Genomic DNA, 21,336 nt, shown 5'->3' with positions numbered 1-21,336 from the left:
CAAAAGGGGGAAGAAATGCTCATGAATGAATTGTGATAAGTTGGGGGGGGTCTGTTTAGTCAGAACTCAGCAGTAGAGAAGCACAGAAGAGACACCCTAAAAAGATCTGCTGCACAGCATCTCAGATTACAGGTGGTGACCAGGGGCTGGGAAATCTGGTTAGAATATGTGGGTCTGGGTGTAGTAAATCCGTGGAACCTTGGAGAAGTGTTGGGGTGGGGGGAAGAATACAAAAATGAATGGGTTTTGGAAAGGAAGCAGAGTGAGGGTCAAGTCTCTGGGTGAAGAGCATGGCTATGAATGAAATCCACTCTGATGCGATGTGCCTGTGGAACCTCCATGCTCTTATTCTAGCCCATCCTCACTTGCTTTTCACTGTCTTCCAGCCTGTATAACAGACAAGAGAAAATGCAGCCCAACCCTAGACTGGGAGGTAGGTTCAAGGCCCTGGGTCTACCCTGCTCTCCATATCATTCAACCTCTTAAATCACCTCTTGTCCATCTTCTCCCTTGGCATCATCCTAGCTCAAGTCTATTACTATCCAACTGGACCTTGGCCATGACTTGATTAATTGATCTCTTCCACTCTGTCTCTCAAAGACAAAGGGACAGTGGACTCAGCTCAAGAAAAGACTGGACCAGACCAGATGGGCAGAGCTGGGCTTTATGGCCTCCTGGGTTCCCTAGATATAAGCAAGATGTACAATTGCTTGTCAGGGGTAGGAAGGAAGAAGGTGAGAGCAGAGAGGACAGGGGCACCTGGGTTTTAGTGGCAGAGATAGCAGCTCCTGGAATCCAGACCCAGGAAGACTGTGACCCCCAAGACTTGGGGCTTGGATGGGGTGGGGGGCACTTGGGGTCATGACAGTGGTCAGAGTCTCACTTTTCATCTTCTAGAGGAAGGATGAATCTGGAAGGGCCAGTGAATCCAGATTGTTTTTCCTTGTTGGTACACCATGAGCTTATCTCCTGTCTTCCCCTGTTCTAAATCTAGTCACACCTCCTTTAAACTACTAAAGGAAGTACAGATGCTGGTCCCCCCCCCCAATACCTCTGAGCTCTGATAGCCCCCCTCTCCCTTCTTCCTGTGATCTGATTGCACTAAGTGATGCTGAGTAGTGCTTCCTCAGAGCCAACTCACCCAGTGTTTCCATTAACCTTTGGGGGCCCTCAGGAGACTGGCACAGGTCCATCATTCCCCTCTTAGAATTCTAGACACAGGCAGGAACTAATCTGCATTAAGAAACAGTAATGAAGAGTCATGCATGGGAAGGGATAGACGTTGGCCAATTTGTGCATGATTCTCTTCCTGTCTCCCTTCTTTTCATTTCTGATTTTGCTGTTCTGCTTGTTTCCTTCTCAGGAGGCTGAGTGAGTTCCCCCAACCCCTTTCCATTTCCCCTAAGTTGCAGAGGTCAAATCTCAGCTGCCTGGTTCCTTCCTCATTTTACTATTTGGGGTGGACTGGAAGAGCTAAGCCAGGCCTCTGAAGCATCCCAGCCTCCATCCCAAGACCTCAGGAAGCTTCATGTGTTCCCCTCCATCGTTTTCACCTCCCCAAATTCCCTCCAAGGTGTCCAAAGTCCCAGCCAACCCCACATCTGCGTTTTCTACATGGAGACCCTTCCGTGACTGGACACTTGGTAGGAAGGGAGAGATGGGATAAAGCAGGTCCTGATTCCAAGACCCCATAAGTCCCCTGGTAACACAGCTTGGGGTTGGGTTACCTGTTTTGTTGGATGGTAGTGGGCGAATTCCTGAATCCTCCATGGAAGGGAGAAGATAGGAATATTTTAAAGTTCCTTTAAAGTTGTAACAACCTGATAGGCCATCTAGTCCAACCCCCTCATATTTTTATAAGTTAGAGGAAACTGAGACTCAATTTACTTAAGTCACACAGTAAATCAACAAAAGTCATGGGATTTGAACCCAGACCCTCTGATTTCCAGATCCACTGCACCACACTGAGGTGGCGTCCCTGCTCTCTCTCCTTCCCTCTCTTCCATTCCTGAATTCAGTCACACCTATCTGGGGCTCAGGCTTTAAGAACCAGGGCCCACACATGGCTCTGATTAAAGGAGTAAGATTGACTATTTAAGAAACGTTCATCCCCAGCAGGTCCCCTCTCCCCCAAGGGCCGGGCTCTGGGTCATAAGAAGAATCTGACAAAAGTTAGATAGCCCTCATCAGAGGTATGGCCTGGGATTAAACAGGAAGGAACTTTGAGGCCTTTTAGCTGAAAATTAAGACCTAGAGCAGAGGATGAACAGGGCCAGAGAGAGTCAAGGAGAGAGAGAGCCTGGGGCTACGTTACCCATAGACAACCAGAATTTAGAACCTTCACAGGCTTGGAATGGGGAATGTCCAGACTACTACCACTCCCCTAGTCTATTTTTTTTAGCTTTTTTTTTTTGGCAAGGCAGTGGGGTCAAGTGACTTGCCCAAGGTCACACAGCTAGGTAATTATTAAGTGTCTGAGGCTGGATTTGAACTCAGGTCCTCCTGACTCCAGGGCTGGTGCTTTATCCACTGCCCACCCCCACCCACTCCCCTAGTCTAAAGTCTAAAATCCACAGTAAAGGGAAACACTTTAATCTAACTCCTAATTTCAATTTTTAAAAAAATTCTCCTTGTTTTCCCAGAGAAGAAAATTGAGACTCAGACAATGACTTGGCCAAGGTTGTAGTCACATAGTGGTATTTACAAGGACCCAGAATCCAGGATCTCAGGTCTGCTAACCTCCAATGCAGCTCTCTTCCTGCACCAGAATTTTCCATTATTCCCCACTCCTAGTGAAATCAAATATGCTCCCTAGGCAGGGTAGCTTAAAAAAAGTCATGGTACCCCATGGTCTTATTAGTCCAGGGTGAGTTTTATCAGCTCCTGGTCTTCTGCAGACCCTGAGGAACAGGTTAATATAGGATAGGACAATGGAGCTCTACCTGGGAGGGAAGAGAAAGTATGAGACCATGCTGAACCTCCTTCAGAAAGCCGTGGCCCAAGGTTGCCCAGAAGGTCTCAGACATGACTCCCTCCTTCATCTCCATTGTCTTGAGCTTTTTAAGAGAGGAAGCTAGAGTCATGATGCATTGGAAGAAAAGCTAAGCAGGAAGTTAGGAGACCTTCCTCTTGTTAGTCTTGGCTCTGCTGCGTGTCTATAGATAAGTTCATGGCCCTCTCTGGGCCCCAGTTTCCTTGTTTTATAAATGAGAAGGTTGGACTAGATGACCTCGAGAATGTCCATTCCAGCTCTGATATTCTGGATCAGTCTGAAAGGTCAGACCGGTAGAAATCAGGCACCAGGGACTGCCTGTGTTGTATAGGAAGGAATTTTATTTTTTTAGTTTTTGCAAGGCAATGGGGTTAAGTGGGGTTAAGGTGGCTTGCCCAAGGCCACACAGCTAGGTAATTATTAAGTGTCTGAGACCGGATTTGAACCCAGGTAACTCCTGACTCAAGGGCCGGTGCTTTATCCACTACGCCACCTAGCCGCCCCTTACAGCTAGGTAATTGTTAAGTGTCTGAGGGCAGATTTGAACTTGGGTCCTCCTGACTCCACTGCACCACCTAGCCATCCCTAGGAAGGAACTTATTTCCTGAATTTTAAGACTGAAAAGTTTAACCTGGAGAGTTCAGAACCTAGACATTTAGATGAAGGGTCTGTCTCTGGGGACTTTTAGGATTGGGGCACAGTGGGTGCTGGTCTTGACTAAGAGGTCCAGGGTAGAGAGCAGAGAAGGGAGGAAATGACTCCTGGTTGTGGTGGAAGAGAAATTCAGCAGGACCAGGCCTTGGGGGGAACTCAAGAGTTACAAAAGGAGAAATGACATCTCCTAGGATTTGAAATCTGCTTGTGACTTAAGCCTGCCACTCACTCAACAGCTGAGAAGGGAAAGAAGTCCTCCCCTTCCCCTCTCCCTGTAGCACCCAACCTTTTCATTGCTGTTTCAGGGAAAGTATCTTGGGGGAAGTTGGAAGGGGCTGGAGGGACCCTTGAGTTTCTGGGTCTGTCCTGATGGCCTGATTGCATCTCTCTGCCCCGCCTTCCCATTTTCCTTCTGGGCAGACTCCAAGGCAAGTGATGCCCCTGAATTTCCCCTCCCCTTCCTCTCCTTTCTCCCCCCAACTTCTCTCTATATCCCTCTGCTGGCCCTGGTCATGCTGATGCACTAATGAGGCCCATGATTTCCTCTTGCATGTTAATGCCATGTTTTCAGGCCTCCCCAGTGGCCAAGGTTGGGGGGCTGAGGGTTGGTGGGTCAGCAAAGGTGTCAACCTGAGGGATTCTCCCCTTCCTCCCTCCCTCCCTACAGTCCCCTTCACAACCTCTCTCTCTCCCTGTGACAACGAGTCTGGGTTCGAGGCCTGGTTTCTCTTTCCTTTCCTCACTCTCTCCCTTCTCTTTTTTTAAGCTGGAAAAAAGTTGAAATGGAGGTGAGGCTAGCAAAGCAGGTACCACTCCTCCTAGACTATTTCTACGTGAGCATCCCACCTGTATCCTACCTTCTACATGTCCCAAATGAAACTCATTGTCTTCCTGCCTTCTCTATATTCACCATATATATCATTTCTTCTAGTGCAGGAATGTTTCATTCCATTCATGTCCCTTTGATCTCGTAATCCTCAAATCTGAAATCTTTTCCTCCATCTCCATTCTTTTTGGCGTATATACAATGTTTTGTGTGCAATTCACTTCCCTCTAGATTCTCTTCTCCTCCCTGATTTTTCTTAAGCTTTGGTCTTTCTCTTTGCTTATTTTGATCTGTCATACCGAGCTTCTAAGTCTATATTTAGAATCATCACCAATGTCCTGCTCTCCATTTTGTGGGTGTAACCCAGAACTCTTCTGAGACCTTTACACTTCTCTTTCTATGCTTCTTTAACCAGTTCATCTGTTCCATGGATTCAATGACCATTTCTATGAAGACATAGTAATCTGACTCTCCTCTCTGTCCTGAACTCTGGTCCTACATCTATCTCCAACCCATATCTCCCATAGGCACTTTATACTCAATCCAAAAGAACTCATTATTTGTTTCTCCTAATCCTATCCCCTCCTCCAAACTCCCCCCCCCCTTTTTTGTGGAGGACACCACTATCCTTTTACACCATCAAGTTCACAACTTGGGTCATTCTTGACTCCTCTTTTATTTCTTTAAAAATAATATATAAAATCTATTCTTTTTTGACTTCCCCATCACTTCCAATGATTCCTCCCTCCCATTAGAACCTTTCTTAGAATTTATAAATACAAACAAGAAAACCAAATATAAATATTGGTCATTTTTGCAAATGTATATCTTAGCATCAATTAATTCTAAAATTAAAGGTATGTTTCCTCAAAAAACTTCTGAATGGGTTTCTTCTTTGTTCTCATTCTTAAATTCTCATATCTAATCAGATGCCAAGTCTTAGAGATTTTACTGCCATGACACCATTAGCATCCATCCTTTCTCTCATCTTATGCATTGTTCCAGTTCATGCCCCCCTGCTGGACTACTGCAGCAAATAGCCTCCTGGTTGGTCTCATTCCTCCATTCTATTCTCCTTAAGGTTTAGCTAAATTGATGTTAAAAGCATAGAAGTGACTGTGACTTTCCTCTGCTCAAGAAACTTGTATTGTCACTGGGATAAAACAGGAATTCCTACATCTGACATTTGAAGATTTTTTTTATAGTCTGCCTCATTTTCAGGCTCATTACACATTACTCTCCTTCACACACTACAGACAAATATCTACCTGCTGTTCCTGTATGATTCCTTCTCTCTTCCATTATTATGTTTTTGCCCAGATTGGTCTTCCATGTCTTCCTCTCCTTTGCTTTTCTCTAGCTTCTGTTAAGACTCAAAGTCACTTCTTATGCAAGGCTGCCTGATCTTCCCAGTGTCCTCAATTACCAGAAATTAATTGGCTTAATTAATCTTTGACTCAGTCCCCTTCCACTTCTCATTACAAAGTCAGTCAATTATCAAATCCTGTCACTTTCTATCTTTGCAAATATCTCTCATACCTTCTCAGTAAATGTCCTCTTTATTTAAAAAAAATCAGCTAATTAGTTAAATAGGATGGATTCCCTCAGGGCTCTCAGACCCTATCTCATAAATTAAGGTGCTATTCTGCCAATAACTCAAGAGCATGGTATTACTTTAGTCCATATTCTCCAATCACCTTTAATAATCACCCAACTAAAACATCTTTTCTAAACTGTGTGAAAGGCCAGGTGAATTTAGAGACAGATTAAAAAAAATTTTTTTTGCATTCACATGGCAGATAGAAGCCAACTGCTATCATATTTACAGTCCAAAAAACAACATACAATCTTTTCTCTAGTCATCTCCAAATTGGCCAATTTACACTGATCAGAACATCCAACATACAGGATGATGACTCTATTCTAGTCCTATGGGCATGCAATGTTGTGCTCAAATTGATTGAAGCCAGAGAATAGCCTTGCAAAGAAAAAACCTGGTGAATGTCCTTTTGATCATTAGAACAAACTATTAGGATTTTTAGAAAGTTCTAGTAGCTAGACCAGAGGATCCATCCCAGCTAATGCTGTTACAAAGCTTCATCTATGGCTCCCAAAACACTGTGTTCTAAAACACTAATATTGTTATAGGATAAGAAGTAAAAATCTATTTCTGAAGTTATTGCAGTATCAGTAAACCCTTTAAATCAGGAAGAAGCAAAAAGGGCTACCCAGGCCAGACTTGGGTCAGATTCTGCAACTAAAATACCACCATCAGCTCCCTGGGAACATGATATCAGTCACTTTATCAACAAACATTTATTAAACGTCTATTAAACAAAGCACTGTCCACCGTTATAGAGGGGAAACAATTTTCCATTTTCTAGAGAAATATTCATCCTTCTCTCCCCAACTTGCAGAAGGCAAAAAGTTTTTGTCAGGTCATTTCTACTAGTCATTTCTTTCTGCAATAGGAATTGCTCAAATAACTTGAAAATTGCTGCTTAGAGACTATCAAAGTTAAAAATGGAATGCTGAAAAAACGCAGGAGATAATAGCCCTTTGTCCTGTTGCTTCTGTAGTAGAGAATGGTATCCAGTATAGCTTATTATTTTATTTGTGTTTATTTGTAATGTAGATTGACTGAATACCACACAAATGTTGCCTTTAGAGTATAACTGTGAGATTTGGGACATGCGAAAACCTAGACCTGGTCAGTTGGACAGGAATAGCCCTTAATTAAATTGGATTATTTCAAGAAATAAGATCATTGTACACCATGGGGATGCGGATGTGGTCCATGCTCAAGGGAGGCTGAGACTGGTCAATCACTGCAATAGGGCTAAAGTCATTGTGCACTCAGTCTGGTACCAACATGCAGTACCCCCCCCAGGGGGGTATCAGTCTGCTTAAGAAGAGGTAAATTGGTCCAGGCAAGAATTGGAGAGGGTCAAAGCTGTGATGCTGAATCAGTGTTGAGATGGGGGTCTCTTGGTGGTTGCTCCAGTTGGAGAGGTGGAGATAGGATAACCCAGTCTGAAAAGAATTTTTCAGTAATGAAACTTCCTTACATTATTCCTGATCACAGTGATTTTTTCTATTTCTTGATCTGGTCAATAATGGAAAAAGGTAAAACTGGAAAAAGATAGACATGCTAAAAGAAAAAAATACCTTTCTGATTCTTGCAGTTTTTGCATGGAAGATAAGGAACTAAATTTACATTTCAAAAGTGACTCAGAAACAATTCATCTTCATGTGAATTTCCAATTATGATAGAAATGAGTTTTAATTCTTTTTATAAGCTAACATAACCAATGATGGGACCCTGGGAATCCACTTGACCTTTTGTCTTTCCTTTTAGCACCCTTCTGTGATTCCTCCAATAACCTGCTGCGATACTGGAAAATTTCCTGCTTGATAAGGGAGCCACTCATCCTATACTTTTTATCATATTTCTATCCCTAGCTCCCCAGAACAGCAGCAAAGTGTGCATGGCTGGTGGATATAGAATGGAGGTCTATCAGCTGTCTTTTTTCTTTCTCCTATCTCAGTGCAAATTGGTCCCCTTCCTCTTTCACGTGTGATCTTGCATCTAGTGACACTGGTCTCCTGGCTATTCAGTTCTGGGCAAAAGAAACCTGCAAATTCAGATTCTTTGATAAAATGCAAGTCTTGTTTCTTTCCAGGTAAAACTAGAGCTACCTCTTCCTTCTGTTGTCTAATAGTCTCTTCAGAATAGGGAATAGAAGGCATTAGATCAGTTATTAACAAGCAAAGAGCTCAAGGCATCCTTGTATCAACTAGCTCACTAGGCAATACTCTGATCTTGCCAGTAGTAAAACCAGAAAAAAACAAATCCCAATTTCAAGAATTTGTGAGTGATCAATAATTTTGTTATTTCTGGTCATCTGAATTATTCCCAGTCTGAGTTCTATTATTTCTGATACTCCAACCAAAAATTGCTTTATGTGCCTGAACCTCCTGCTTTCCAAAGCCCTCCCCATCTATTTGGATTCCACTCAGCTGACCTGGAGTAGGTTTCATCAAGGGTTCTGTGAGAACCCTTCTCTATATAGCCAAGCATCTCTAAGGCTTTCCTGGTCCTGTCTGTCACTATGGAATATGCAGATATTCTTATTGCTAACTTTCCTCAGAAGACTGGATTTTCTGTTAGTGTAGTTGCAAATTGTCCAGCCATTCCAGAGAGCAATATGGAACTATGCAATAAAGGGCAATAAAACTGAGCATACCCTTTGATCCAGTAATATCAATACTAGGTCTTTATCCCAAAGAGATAATTAAAAAGGTGATAAGATCCACATGTACAAAAATATTTTTAGCAGCTTTTTTTTGGAGTGACAAAGAATTGGAAATTGAGGAAATGTCAGTCAATTGAGGAATGGCTGAACAAGTTATGGTATATGAATGTTATGGAGTACTATTATTATGGAAGAAAACATGAATGAGTGGACTGGAAAGACTTGCATGAACTGATACTGAATGAAGTGAGCAGAACCAGGAGGACATTATACACATTAACAGCAATTTTGGGGACGGCTAGGTGGTGCAGTGGATAGAGCACTGGCCCTGGAGTCAGGAGTACCTGAGTTCAAATCCGGCCTCAGACACTTAATAATTACTTAGTTGTGTGGCCTTGGGCAAGCCACTTAATCCCATTGCCTTGCCCCCCAAAAACCCCCAGCAACATTGTGAGATGATCAACTGTGATGGATGCAAGCAACTCTCAGCAGCTCAGTATCAAAGACAACCCCGAGACACTATTTTTTGAAAATTCCATCCACATTCAGGGAAAGAACTAGGGAGTCTGAATGCAGAACAAAGCTCTATTTTTCTATTTAAATTTTTTGTTTTATGCTGGTTTTTTGGCTCTATCATGATGTTTTTTTTGGTTCCGATTCTTCTTTCACAATATAACTAATATGGAAATATGTTAAACCCATTTATATATATATACAATCTATATCAGATTATATGCTGCCATGGGGGAGGGGAGAGGAAGGAAATCGTGGTGGGAAAAGGTAGAACTCAAAATGTTACAAAAAATGAATGTTGAAACGAGCTTTGCTTTGTTACATTTTTAAAAAAGTCAAGGAAAACTATGGAGACTGAATGCTGAGCAAAGCATACTATTTTCTCTTTTTAAAATTTCTTTTATGTTTTTTCTTTCTCTTTCATGTTTCATTTTCTCCCCTTAGTTCTAATTCTACTTTTACAATATGACTAAAATGAATTATGTTATTCATATTTATAACATGAATTATGTTAAGTATATTTGTATGTGTACAACCTATATCAGATTGTTTGCTGCTGTGAGGAAGGGAGACAGAAGGGAGGGTGGTAGAAAAATGTGGAACTCAAAAGCTTGCAAAAAGCTTTGTATATAATTAGGAAAAAATAAAGAGAAAAAGGACTACACTTTTCAGTATTTTCAGTTGTGTCTGATCTTAATGACCCCATTTGGAGTGTTCTTGGCAAAGATATTGGAGTAGTTTGCCATTGCCTTCTCCGGTTCATTTTATAGATGAGGAAACTGAGATAAACAGGGTGAAGTGACTTGTTCAGGATCACACAACTAAAAAGTGTCTGAGGCCAGATTTGAACTCAAGAAACGAAGTCTTCCTGACTCCAGGCCTGGCACTACCCAATGAACAACCTAGCATTCTTTAAAGCAAGGGTGCTTAATCTATAGTCCATGAATTTTCTTTTTTTTCAAGTTTTGATAATTATATTTCAGCAGATTGGTTTCCCTTGTGATCATATTTACTGTATTTTTCATGTAAAAACATCATTCTGAGGAGACTGTAGACTTCATCTGACTACTATTTCAGTCAAGGAAATTTTTTTTTAAAAAAGTCATTGCTTGAGTTTCTGGAGATCTCCCCAGTCCTGGTCTCCAGTGCCAGGTCATTCCTAAGAAAGGAGAGGATGGAAAGAATGTAGAACTCATAGCTGCCAACTTTGGGTCTTGGAGTTTCTCTCATCTTGCTTCTGGGCATCTGGAAAGTCTTTCTAGTCTCTTCAGGGACCAGGAAATACTTTGTTTTCTTGCACTCTTTTTAATCTTGGAAGTGATGTGGGAAGAGGGGGACAGGGATCAAATTTTGAGAATAACCCAAAGGAAGTAAGTCCAGAGAACTTAAATCACTGGACTGAGATCTTGCTACTCCCACTATGAAGGAGAGCCCCAGGAATATCAGCATTCTCACATGTATAGAACAATTAGGTAGAACAATAGAGAAAGTGATGGACTTGGGGTCAGAACAGCCTGAGTTCCAATCTCATTTCAGATGTTTACTGAGTGATCCTGAATAAGACATTAAACTTCAGTCTACCTCATTTTCTTCATGGGCATTCTAATAGCACCTATCACATTGGGTTGCTGTGAGAACAAAAAAGATATTTGTAAATTCAAAAACCTTACTATTGTAATTAAATTCATATACACAGAGACAGGGAGAAGATCTGGTCATACATACACATTATAATTCTGCTGCTACAGGTAGTGAACGATACACTCAAAGGTCAATCAAGAGTCCTGAGTCCAACAGAAGTTAAGACATTAGCAAACATCTGAACACCTGGGCAGACACAGGTTCACATGTGTCCACAGGCCACTCACATAGGTAGGCAAGTTCTGAGCCTGAACCTTGAATCACCAGGATGGAATTCTCTTCCTGCTTAGGGTTCATGGAGAGACCCTTGGGAGAAGCAGGAGGGGGAATAGGGAGGGAGAGGAAAGAGACTGCTTCATTGTGGCAGTCTCAAAGGGGACATTATCAGGGTATAAATAAGCAGCTGAGATCCCTAAAGCCAAGAACTAGAGAGAGCTCAATTCAGCGAAGCGGTCACGGTCACAGCCCAGCATCCATTCCTGTTGACAAGATGCTCGATTCCAGGCTACTGGCCTGCTTCTTCTGCCTTCTCACTTTCACCTCTGCCTGCTACTTCCAGAATTGTCCAAAGGGAGGCAAACGTGCCTTGTCTGACACAGAGATGAGACAGGTATGACTGGCTAGGTCAAGGTTTTTCCTATGAATGGCATGAAATAGCAATTCTATTTCATTACTTCACTTAGAGAACCACCAACTTCTCTGAGAGGAAAGAGAAACCGTGGGTCTGATTGAACCATGCAGTTTTCCTAGGGCAGAATATCTGGTGTGGGAAGGGGTCCATAAAAAAAAATAAATGTATAGTGAGACAAGACTTAAGGGAATAAGTGAGGAAGGGAATTTGGGAAGGGAGATTGAAGAAAATATAGATAAGAGGGAGAGGGAGGCAAAATGGGCTAGCGAAGACAAAAAGAAGCAATGAGAGAAGGAATAAAATGGCAGAGAAGGGGCAAGAGAATCATGTGAAATAGGCAGAAAGAGGTGCTGGGGAAAGGGAGAGAGGGGCAGAGAGGCAGAGTGAATCAGGGAGAAAAAGGAGCATGAGTCACAGAGAAGGCTATAAGTTGAGGACTACTATGTGCTAGAGGAAAGCACACAGAGAGAAAAGGAGAAGGGCAAAAGGAAGCAAAGAGAAAGAATTAAGAAGAATCAGGGATTGGAAGAGTCAAAGGAGGAGTTAAAGGGACAAGGGAGGGCAAGGAATAAGAAGGCAGAAGTTGCCTGGGGGGTTCTTCTGCTATGCTAGAATAGAACAGATTTCCTGGAACCCAAGAAGCACTATCTGAAGAATCCAGGCCTAATGAGAGAAGGGGGACAGTTTTCTTTTCAGACACCCTCTAACTTCAATGAGTAGACCTCTCAGTTCATCAAAAGTAGGATTTTTCAGACTCCATTTTTTCTCTCTCTTTTTAAAAAAAGTTTTTTCAAGGCAAATGGGGTCAAGTGGCTTGCACAAGGCCACACAACTAGGTAATTATTTAGTTTCTGAGGCCAGATTTGAACTCAGGCACTCCTGACTCCAGGGCTGGTGCTCTAACCACTGTGCAACCTAGCCACCCCCAGACTCCATTTTAAGCCCAGAAGTCACTTCCCAAGCTACATTATGGGTAGAGAAGTAGAGTGAGAAGGTCTTAGAACTCTCCAGAAAAAAAAAGAAGTTCCCACTCTCAGTGTTATTTTACTCCCTTTCAGGAAGTTCTGTTCCTTCTTTCAAAGGATCTGTGACCTCCTTCATGGGAGAACACACTCCAATAATGCAGATCATAGCCCCTTCATACTCCTTGTCTGAGTCATCCCAAAAGATAGTTCCTAGGGCTCCACCTAAAGTGTTGGGCTTTTTTGAGGTCTATTAGCATTATGTGGGTACCAATGAAGATCAACAGCTCTTTTAAGCTAGAGTGACACCTTTTCTTTCTTTTATTAATTACCATCTACTGCATTTCTCATTTCTTCCCTCCTATTCGGTTTTCAGAAGAACTGCAGAAAATCTGGTCTTGTCTTCATCACCAAGGCAGTGCCTGTTGAGCATCTGGAAGGTGTACTCTCCTCCTTCAGCTTTTCTTATCCAAGTGTTTGGTGCTTCTCTAAGGATAGTTACAAGGAGGGAGGGATCTCTTCTTTGCTCTATGGGCCTCTAAATGAGAACGTGAAGATTGGTAGCTTCAGCACTCTGGTCAGCAACCAGACGGGCCAAGCTAAGCCGTTCCTTTTCCTCCTTTCCCAGTCCCTCTCTCCATCTCCCCAACTCCCCCTCTTGCCTAGGTCATCTTTCAATATTTTATCAAGGTAGGAAAGCCAAGGGTCAGTTTAGAGTGAGCTGAAAGGATTTTAAGGGCAGAAAAGAGGTAATCGAGTAAATCCATTCTAGGTTAAACATGAAGGTTAGAAAGACAAGCTTTTCTGAACAGAACTCAGGGAGGTGGTTGAGTAGCCTGGGAGAGGAAAACAAAGGTCACCAAACTTGAATTCCTGCAGGCAGTTCTTTTAGGGAAGGAGCAGGTGCTATATGGGGTAGACAGAATTCCCAGGAAACAATGAAAGAGAACAGGAAGAAGGGAAGAGGAAAGAGGAGGACAAAACAGAAGGAAAGAAGAGAAGAAAGGCTAGAGAGGAAAAGAGAGAAAAAGACTATTAAGGGAGAAAGAGGAGAGGAGGAAGGGAGAAGATAGAGAAGGTAGAAGGGGAGAAAGAAGGAGAGGACAGGAGAAAGGGAGAGAAAAGTATTAAAGGTAAGCAGAGGAGAGAAGGAAGAAAGGAGAAGATAGAGAAAGTGGGAATATGTCAGGGTATTAAAGGACGTAATAAGGGAAGGGAGAAGAGAAGAGAAGAGAGTGGAAAGAATTGAGGGAAAGGGAAGAAGGCATATATGAAAGGTGTGGGGAAATGGACACATTCTGGAAGGGATAAAGATTATCTATTTGCTCGGCCTAACACTTGCTCCTCTCTGCAGTGTCTCACTTGTGGTCCTAGGAGTAAAGGGCACTGTTTTGGGCCCAGCATCTGCTGTGGGGAAGAGCTAGGCTGCTACATGGGCACAGCTGAAAGCCTGAGGTGTCAGGAAGAGAACTACCTGCCCTCTCCATGCCAGTCTGGCCAGAAACCTTGTGGGAATGGAGGGCACTGTGCTGCTGCTGGGATCTGCTGCAATGATGGTAACAAATATAGCCCAGTCTTCTACTCATATTGAGAATGGTTTTTTTAAGTTTCTTAGTTTTTTGAGATGAAAATTATTTTCTTTTTAGTTCAATTTTATTTGGGGAGGGGAGAATCTTTCCATTCAATGCTGAGATATATTGGTACTCATATTATAACTGATAATATTGCTACTTACTTGCATGTAGCACTGAATTATTGATTTACTTGTCTTTTCATATGCTAATTGTTGGTCAGAGTGTCACAATAGATAGAATGCTGACTTTAGATTCAGAACGACTTGGGTCCAAGTTTTGCCCTGATATATAATAGCTGTATAATCCTGGACAAGTCATTTACTTTCTCAGTGGCTCAGGAAGTTGTTTTTTAAGACTGTAAGTTACACTGAATCTGCATTTAGAGAAGTTTCCTACTAACAGTACCCTATAAATAATGCAGTCTAGTAAAAAAAATTAATGGTGGGTGCTATTTAGTTATAATATTCTATATATCTTGTAGCTGTTTAATTGGTTGGGTTTTTTTATGTGCTCCCCGGTCCTGCATGTTTCCTTTTTTTTTCTTTTGTGATCTTGATTTATGAAATACAATTTTAACTAAACATTGATCAAAAAGCAGTAGTCAAAATTTTAGAACACTGACATAAGCAATGCAAAGTAAACCACAAAGAGATCTTTGATTCCTATAGGGTAGATTCTAAGTCTAAAAATAAAGACAAGAAAATGTCAAAATGAGCTATAAAAGATTTGGGAAGATATTCCATAACAATTTGCAAGATGAGTTTTTTTTTTTATCAAGTCTGTGTGTGTGAATTACCTGATCATTCAAAAGTTTCTTATGTAGTGACAGAAGAAAATAGATCTAAAGATATATCTCTATATCCTTCTCCTTCTAGAAGAGTTTAATCTGATTGTGCAAAACCAGAAACTCTACCAGGGAAAGAGCATTTGCCAATGAACATACTGAAAAATTTACTTTCTCTCCAGATAGCATGGATTTAGATCTCCTACTCCATAGATAAATTACATGCTCAGATTAGAATGTTCAAAAAAGGATCCATGTCCTTATGATCATTTTATCCCAAGTCTTTTATTCATTTTATTGGATAAAATTTTAGAGCATAGAGTAGATAAAAATTTAGATTGACTATTCAACTGTAACCCCATGGTCTTGTCAAGTATCCAAGAAGGTGAAGAAAACAAAAAGGGGGAGGGAGATAATCTGATGAGAATCATGAAAGGAAATAGCGCTATGAAGACAATTCTGAAATCATATTGAGGGAAGTAATTTTTTTCAAAGGTAATTAGAATGGCCCTTTGTATATGGATGAATAAGTGGGTAAATGGGTATTAATTTAATAGGTGCCATTCAGCACAAACAGAAAAAAATATGATGATATGAGTGGATAATCTACTACAAAGGTTTATAGAAAGAGGAGAGATACTCAAGAAAACAGAAAGAGTCAGATTGGAATGAGTTTGCAGAGCTCTTTGACATTATCATGTACTGTTGACACAACTAATGACTATCCAAAATGAAGATAAGCAGCTTAATTATGAGCAGTTGCTAAAAAAAAGGAAAGAAACAGAAACATGGGTTGGATTTACAAAGACTAATTCAACTCAGGAAAGTAGAATCTTAACTAACTCCAGAACAGCTCCTTGAGTATGGACCACAGAAGCAAAGTAAGAGAACATGGCTGACCACTCAGACTAGAAGACAAGGGCCTAAATAGGAGCTGGCTGAGCAATAGAACTGAGGACAGAACAATCCTACTGGTTCAGGAAACAAGGATAGTCAAGGACAAAAAAAATTTAAGCCTGATCCCATTATGTGTTATTGTCAAGGGACAGTAAAATCTGTAGACTTGGAATGTTCTTGCTTGTTGAACAGTGGCTCCAAATGAACATTAAGGCTTCAAGGGGGTAGTGTGTGAGTTGAGTGTGCACATGTTTTGGTGCAGAATAGCTATAATCACTGACATTTATGTAGCACATTAAAGTTCCAAAGTGCATTATATATAGACACAACTTCATTTGAGTCTCACAACAACACTGGAGTTTGGTAATATGGGTGTTGCTAACCCTATATTACAGGTGAGAAATTAGAAACCAAAAGAAGTTTAGGAACTCCCCCAGAGGCATACAACTAGTGTCAATGGTAGAAACTGAACCAAGATTTTACCTGACTCCCAAATCAGAACTCTTTCCATTATGTAATATTGAAACTCAAAGAACAATATACCAGATTGGTGGGAGGTGTGAACTGAGATATCTGTGTTAACTTTCCACTTCTCCTCAACACTACTAAACTCTAAGTTGCATGAGACAGGGATCTTATATTATCTAAATGTTGGCATCTCCCTCAGTGGCCAGTGTATAAGGCTCTGAACAATGGTGTCATTAATTGTCTTATGGAATGTGTCATGTTGAAGGATAAAAAGTGCTTGAAGCAATGTTTTGAATCCTGAACACACATGAATAAATCAATCTGCCTTTAAATGGGGAATTAGGTTTATTGGAGAAATCTCAGATAGATAGGACATGCAGGGCTTGCCTTTAGAATAGTTGATCCTAAGAGATAAGAAGAGAATCCTCCCTCCCCCTCAGTACCTTCTTTGTCTTCTTGTTCCTGGCTACCATTCTACCACAAATATCGTGGACTAACTCAGGAAGAAATTGCAGCCTCCTAGACTTGTTTCATTTGCCCTGTTTTTAATTGCAAAGGCATCTTGCTGTGGCCCAACTTCATATAACTCCATGTTTTGAAGTTTTTCATTTGCTATTCCCACAGAGAGTTGTATGATGGAGCCAGCCTGCTGGGAGGAGACTGGCAACCAGAGGGCAAAGGCCAGTGAGAAGAGCAGTTGGACCCAGCTGGATGGGCCAGCACGTGCTTTCCTGCTGCACCAAGTGCAGACTCCCAAAGAGGAAGCTGTCTACTGATGATTTCCCTGAGGAGGAGCTTCCCTCTCTCCAGCATGGCACCCTTCCCACTCCCACCTCCTTCCTCCGTGATTTTAGAAAATAAAAGTCTTTAGTTGTGCTTGACTCTTTAGTCCTCTTTTAATGTGGGGTCAGGGTGAGGGGCAGGAGAGCTCTTTGGAAGTAAAGGCTTTCCCTTCCCTGCAAATCTTTGGGCAAAATCTCTCCTGAATTTTTGTTCAGCCTCTTAACTAGCTATTAACTCCCTTAACCACTATGAGGCTTAGTATTCTTATCAGTAAAATGAAGGGGTTGAACTAGGGGGGCTTGTGAGCTTTAATCTATGATCCTTTGGTGCTATGACCATGTTGTGCCAATTATGGGAATATAAAGACAAAAATGAAATAATCCCTGCCTTTGAGCAACTGGCCCAGAGGTAAAACCCAACTTCAGAAGCTTACAAACTTCGAGACTCTGGGCAAGTCACTTAACTTCTGCTACTTCAATTTTCTCATCTGTTAACTGGAGATAATATTACCACCTACATCTCAGGATTGTTGACAAATGACATAATATTTGTAAAGAGATCAGTACAGTATCTGGCATGCAGTAGGCACTTATTACTTATTCTCTTTTTTTCTCTCTTTCCTGCTCCTCCCCACCACCACCTAGCTCTCATGTAAAAAAAATACTTGCTCTGATCATTGGGACTTTAAGGTGCGGAGGTAAGAATGAAGAAAGAGTATTACAAGCATATGGCTTGTGAGGGCCACAAAGATGGGAAATGGAATGATATATATGAAGAACAGAAAAACCTGTCTGACTGAGTCATAGAGTGGGTGAAAGGGATTAATATGTCTTGAGCCTGGAAATGTGGGTTAGGAGAGATTATAAAAAGCTTTAAATATGAAAGAAGTTTGCATTTGATACCAGAGGTAAAGAGAAGCCACTGTCTTTGCTACTGTGAGTCTGACATGTCCTTTAGGAGTGCACTTTGATAGTTGTGGTGAGCATGCGGGAAAGGTAAGAGAGACTGGAACCTGGTAGACCAATTAGGAAGCTATTGCAATGAATGGTCAGTGATGAGGTCTGGATCTATGGCAGTTGTGATATAAGGAGAGCAAAAGGAATTCAAGAGATGTTGTGAAGGTGGAATGACTGAAATTTGGCAACTGATTGGCTATGGTGCGGGGAGAGAGAATGAAGAGTAAGGGATGAGGCTAAGGTTTCAAGCCTGGGTCATGATGCCTTCAATGAAGTTGGAAAAGTTAGGAAAAAGGAAGGGTTTGGAATGTAGGAGGAAAGATGAGTTCTACTGGAGAAACTCTGAGTTTGAGATGACTCCCAGGTAGAAATTTCCAATAGTTTGTAAAGCAGGACTGAATCTCAGGACATAGTCATACATATAAATACATGTATATGAACATACATGTATCACACATATGATATAAATATATACATTACATAAACAAGCATATATAAACATTTATATAAACATACATTTATGTCTGTTTACATATTATATATTTATCTGTATCTCTAAGGTTAAGTCCTCAATTATATCTATATCTATATATTTGTATACACAAATATACACAGGTATAGGTGGAGTAAACAAGTATATTGGCTCCCATTAGAGCATATATTCTTCCATCTAGTCATATAATTAATACAGCTCCAGCACAGAAATGTCTGCATAGGAATGATCATTGAATCCATGGGGGTCCCAAAAGAAGGAAAAGAAGAAAATTGTGTTCAGGATAAAACCTGGGTGGCAATATTGATGATGATACAGTACAGTACAGTACAGAGGACCCCAAGAAAGAGGAATCACATAGAAACAAGAGAGAGCAGTGTCATAAAAATCCAAAGGAATACATGATAATGCTGTTGACCATTCTCTCCACCTTCAGAGGGGAAAAGATGGGTGAGGACTGAGAAAAGGCCACTTGGTTTGGCAAAATAAAAGATCTTTGGAAACTTTGGAAGCAGAAGTTTCAGTTGAATGATAAGATCAAAATCCATATGACAAGAGATTGAGAAAAGAGTGAGGTAAAAGAGTCAAAAGGTGTAAACAGATTTTCTTTTAGGCTATAAAAGGATTGGGTTGGGATAAATTGCATGAAAGTCCCTTCTAGCTGGCCCAAGTTCCCCTGAACTTTGATTTCCCAACCCCTGGGCACCCATCTCCTGGAAAAGACAGCCTTTGATAAAGGGGAGGGAGCTAAGGACTGGGACTCTGGGGCCCACTGTCCAGGACCCTTCCCTCACTGGACCTTGGCTTCTGCCTCCTAGGAGAAGATAAGATGGAGCAGGTTTTTTCTTGTTAGAAAAAAGGGTCTCTGGGACCATCTGGAAACAGAACAAGAGAAGAATGAGCAGCTCTTGTAGGGAGGGGGGAGCAAATGAGGAAGAGCTGCTGGCCTTCAGACCCAGAGCTTCAGCTAAGAGTTAATTGGGAGTTCATTTAGGGCACTACGTACAGGCCCAGCCTAATGAGGGCAGTGCCCCAGTTCTGGTCTCAAGCTGGGCTCTGCCCAGACAACCTGACCCCGAGCCCCAGCTCAACCCTGGCTAAGTGAGAGGGCACTGGTGGCACACACGTCCTGCTGGCCAGGCGTGAGCTTCCAAGCGGCTGCCCCCTTAGGCCTCTGGCTCCAGGGTATAAATGGGCCCAGCTCTGGTCACGGAGCTCAGAACCCCAGGAAAGATCGACCTCTGGGACCTAGCCTTCAGCCTCCCAGCCCACCCCAGCCCGACTACCGGTCTCTGCTTCACCATGGGCGGCCCCGGCTCCCGACCTGGCCTCGCCTGTCAGGCCCGCCTGGGCCTCACCTACTGCTGCCTCCTGGCTCTCTTGGCTCTGGCCTCCGCCTGCTACATTCAGAACTGCCCCATCGGCGGGAAGCGCTCGGCCCTGGACGTGGACGTGCGCAAGGTGAGGCTCGGCCCGGGTGGGACCCCGACAAGCGACCCCTTTCCTAGCCCCGAGAACCCCCCCACACACACACACCGGCGGCTTCGGGGTCAAAGAAGGCCACCTGCAGCCAAAAACCTGGAGCCCAAAGTTACTCTGATGCTCAGGCCTCGTCAAGCTGCCCCTGGGCTGCTCAGACCCCAATTCTCGCAGCCCCCTTCCCCGCACAAGCCTCAGGCTCCTCTATCCAGGCTCCCGACTCCTGAAAGCAGACCCGGGCTTGGCCTTGGCTCCCTCCCGAGAGCTCCGCCTGGGTCCGTCTCCATGAATCCACCCTCTGGGAGCTGGTGTCCAGCATCCAAACCGAGGGGGGATCCCGGGGGCACACAGCCCCCTGCCTGTCCGGCCCCGGGTCCACCCCGCGCTGTCCAGGGTCCTGACGCGCCTCGGTTTTCTCCCTTGTCCCCTTGCAGTGTCTCCCCTGCGGTCCAGGAAGCAAAGGGCGCTGCTTCGGACCCAGCATCTGCTGCGGGGAAGAGCTGGGCTGCTACATGGGCACCGCTGAGAGCCTGCGGTGCCAGGAGGAGAGCTACCTGCCCTCCCCGTGCCAGTCTGGCCAGAAACCCTGCGGGAGTGGCGGGCGCTGTGCTGCTACCGGGATCTGCTGCAGCACCGGTGAGAGGCCGGGCAGCCACTCCGGGGTCCCTGATCACGGTGTGAGAGGGTGAGGGGCGCGGCCTCCTGGGCTGGGAGCAGCCTCACTCCATCAAAGGCTCACTCACCCTCCGGTCTGCCCTTTAATGGCTATTTTCCCTTTTCCCGCAGCTACGGGGGGCAGTGGGGAGCGTGCTGGTCCCGGAGTCGAGTTCAAATGTGACTCCAGACTCTTGCTCGTTGTGTGAACCTGGACAAGACACTTGACTCTATTTGCCTAGGTGTCCCCATCTATAAAATGAGATGGAGAAGAAAATTGTAAACCACCCCAGGATCTTTATCAAGAAAACTCCAAAAAGGGTCCTGGAGAGTCAGACAGGACTAAACAATTTCTCTTTCCAGGTTTTAGGGACTGGAAGAGTCCATGACTCCCTGCATCTAACTGAAACACCTGTCCTCTCTCTTTCTGCAGATGGTTGTGGATTGGACCCTGATTGCGACCAAGATCCAACTTTTTCCTAGGCCTGGAAGATCCAGAGATGGAACAGCTTATTTCCTCTCCCCCTCCCATCTAGATGAGAGAAAAGAGAACGTGCCTTAGTCTTGGGAATTCTGTTTTTGTTTTGGAAATTATTCTGTCCCATTTGTCAATTTACTCTGTTTCCTCAGTAAAATGGATATAAAGGATATATACCAGCTGCTCTTTAAAATTGTCTTGATATCTTATTTTTTAAATTACCTTCATTTCCACTCCAGTCTCAAAAATCTGGGGTCAAGTCCTGGCTCTGATACATGTTGTGTGATCCTGAGCA

The 21,336-nt window shown here is 43.0% G+C and overlaps 2 protein-coding genes across 2 annotated transcripts; both read left to right on the top strand.

The window, feature by feature from the left end:
- Positions 1 to 11,357: 11,357 nt before the first annotated feature.
- On the top strand, positions 11,358 to 16,974 carry LOC141519317 (vasopressin-neurophysin 2-like). Its single transcript, XM_074231597.1, has 3 exons — positions 11,358 to 11,492; positions 13,830 to 14,031; positions 16,823 to 16,974. The coding sequence occupies exons 1-3, from the start codon at positions 11,373 to 11,375 to the stop codon at positions 16,972 to 16,974; spliced, it is 474 nt and encodes a 157-aa protein (XP_074087698.1). The 5' UTR covers positions 11,358 to 11,372.
- A 2,758-nt stretch (positions 16,975 to 19,732) lies between these two features.
- Positions 19,733 to 21,046, top strand: LOC141516445 (oxytocin-neurophysin 1-like). Its single transcript, XM_074227519.1, has 3 exons — positions 19,733 to 19,891; positions 20,344 to 20,545; positions 20,997 to 21,046. Exons 1-3 carry the CDS (start codon positions 19,733 to 19,735, stop codon positions 21,044 to 21,046), a joined length of 411 nt encoding a protein of 136 aa, XP_074083620.1.
- The last annotated feature ends 290 nt before the right edge of the window (positions 21,047 to 21,336 follow it).

The sequence above is a fragment of the Macrotis lagotis genome, chromosome 3 (genome assembly GCF_037893015.1).
Source record: "Macrotis lagotis isolate mMagLag1 chromosome 3, bilby.v1.9.chrom.fasta, whole genome shotgun sequence".
NCBI classification, from domain to species: domain Eukaryota; kingdom Metazoa; phylum Chordata; class Mammalia; order Peramelemorphia; family Peramelidae; genus Macrotis; species Macrotis lagotis.
This window is presented reverse-complemented; position numbering and strand designations above follow the sequence as displayed.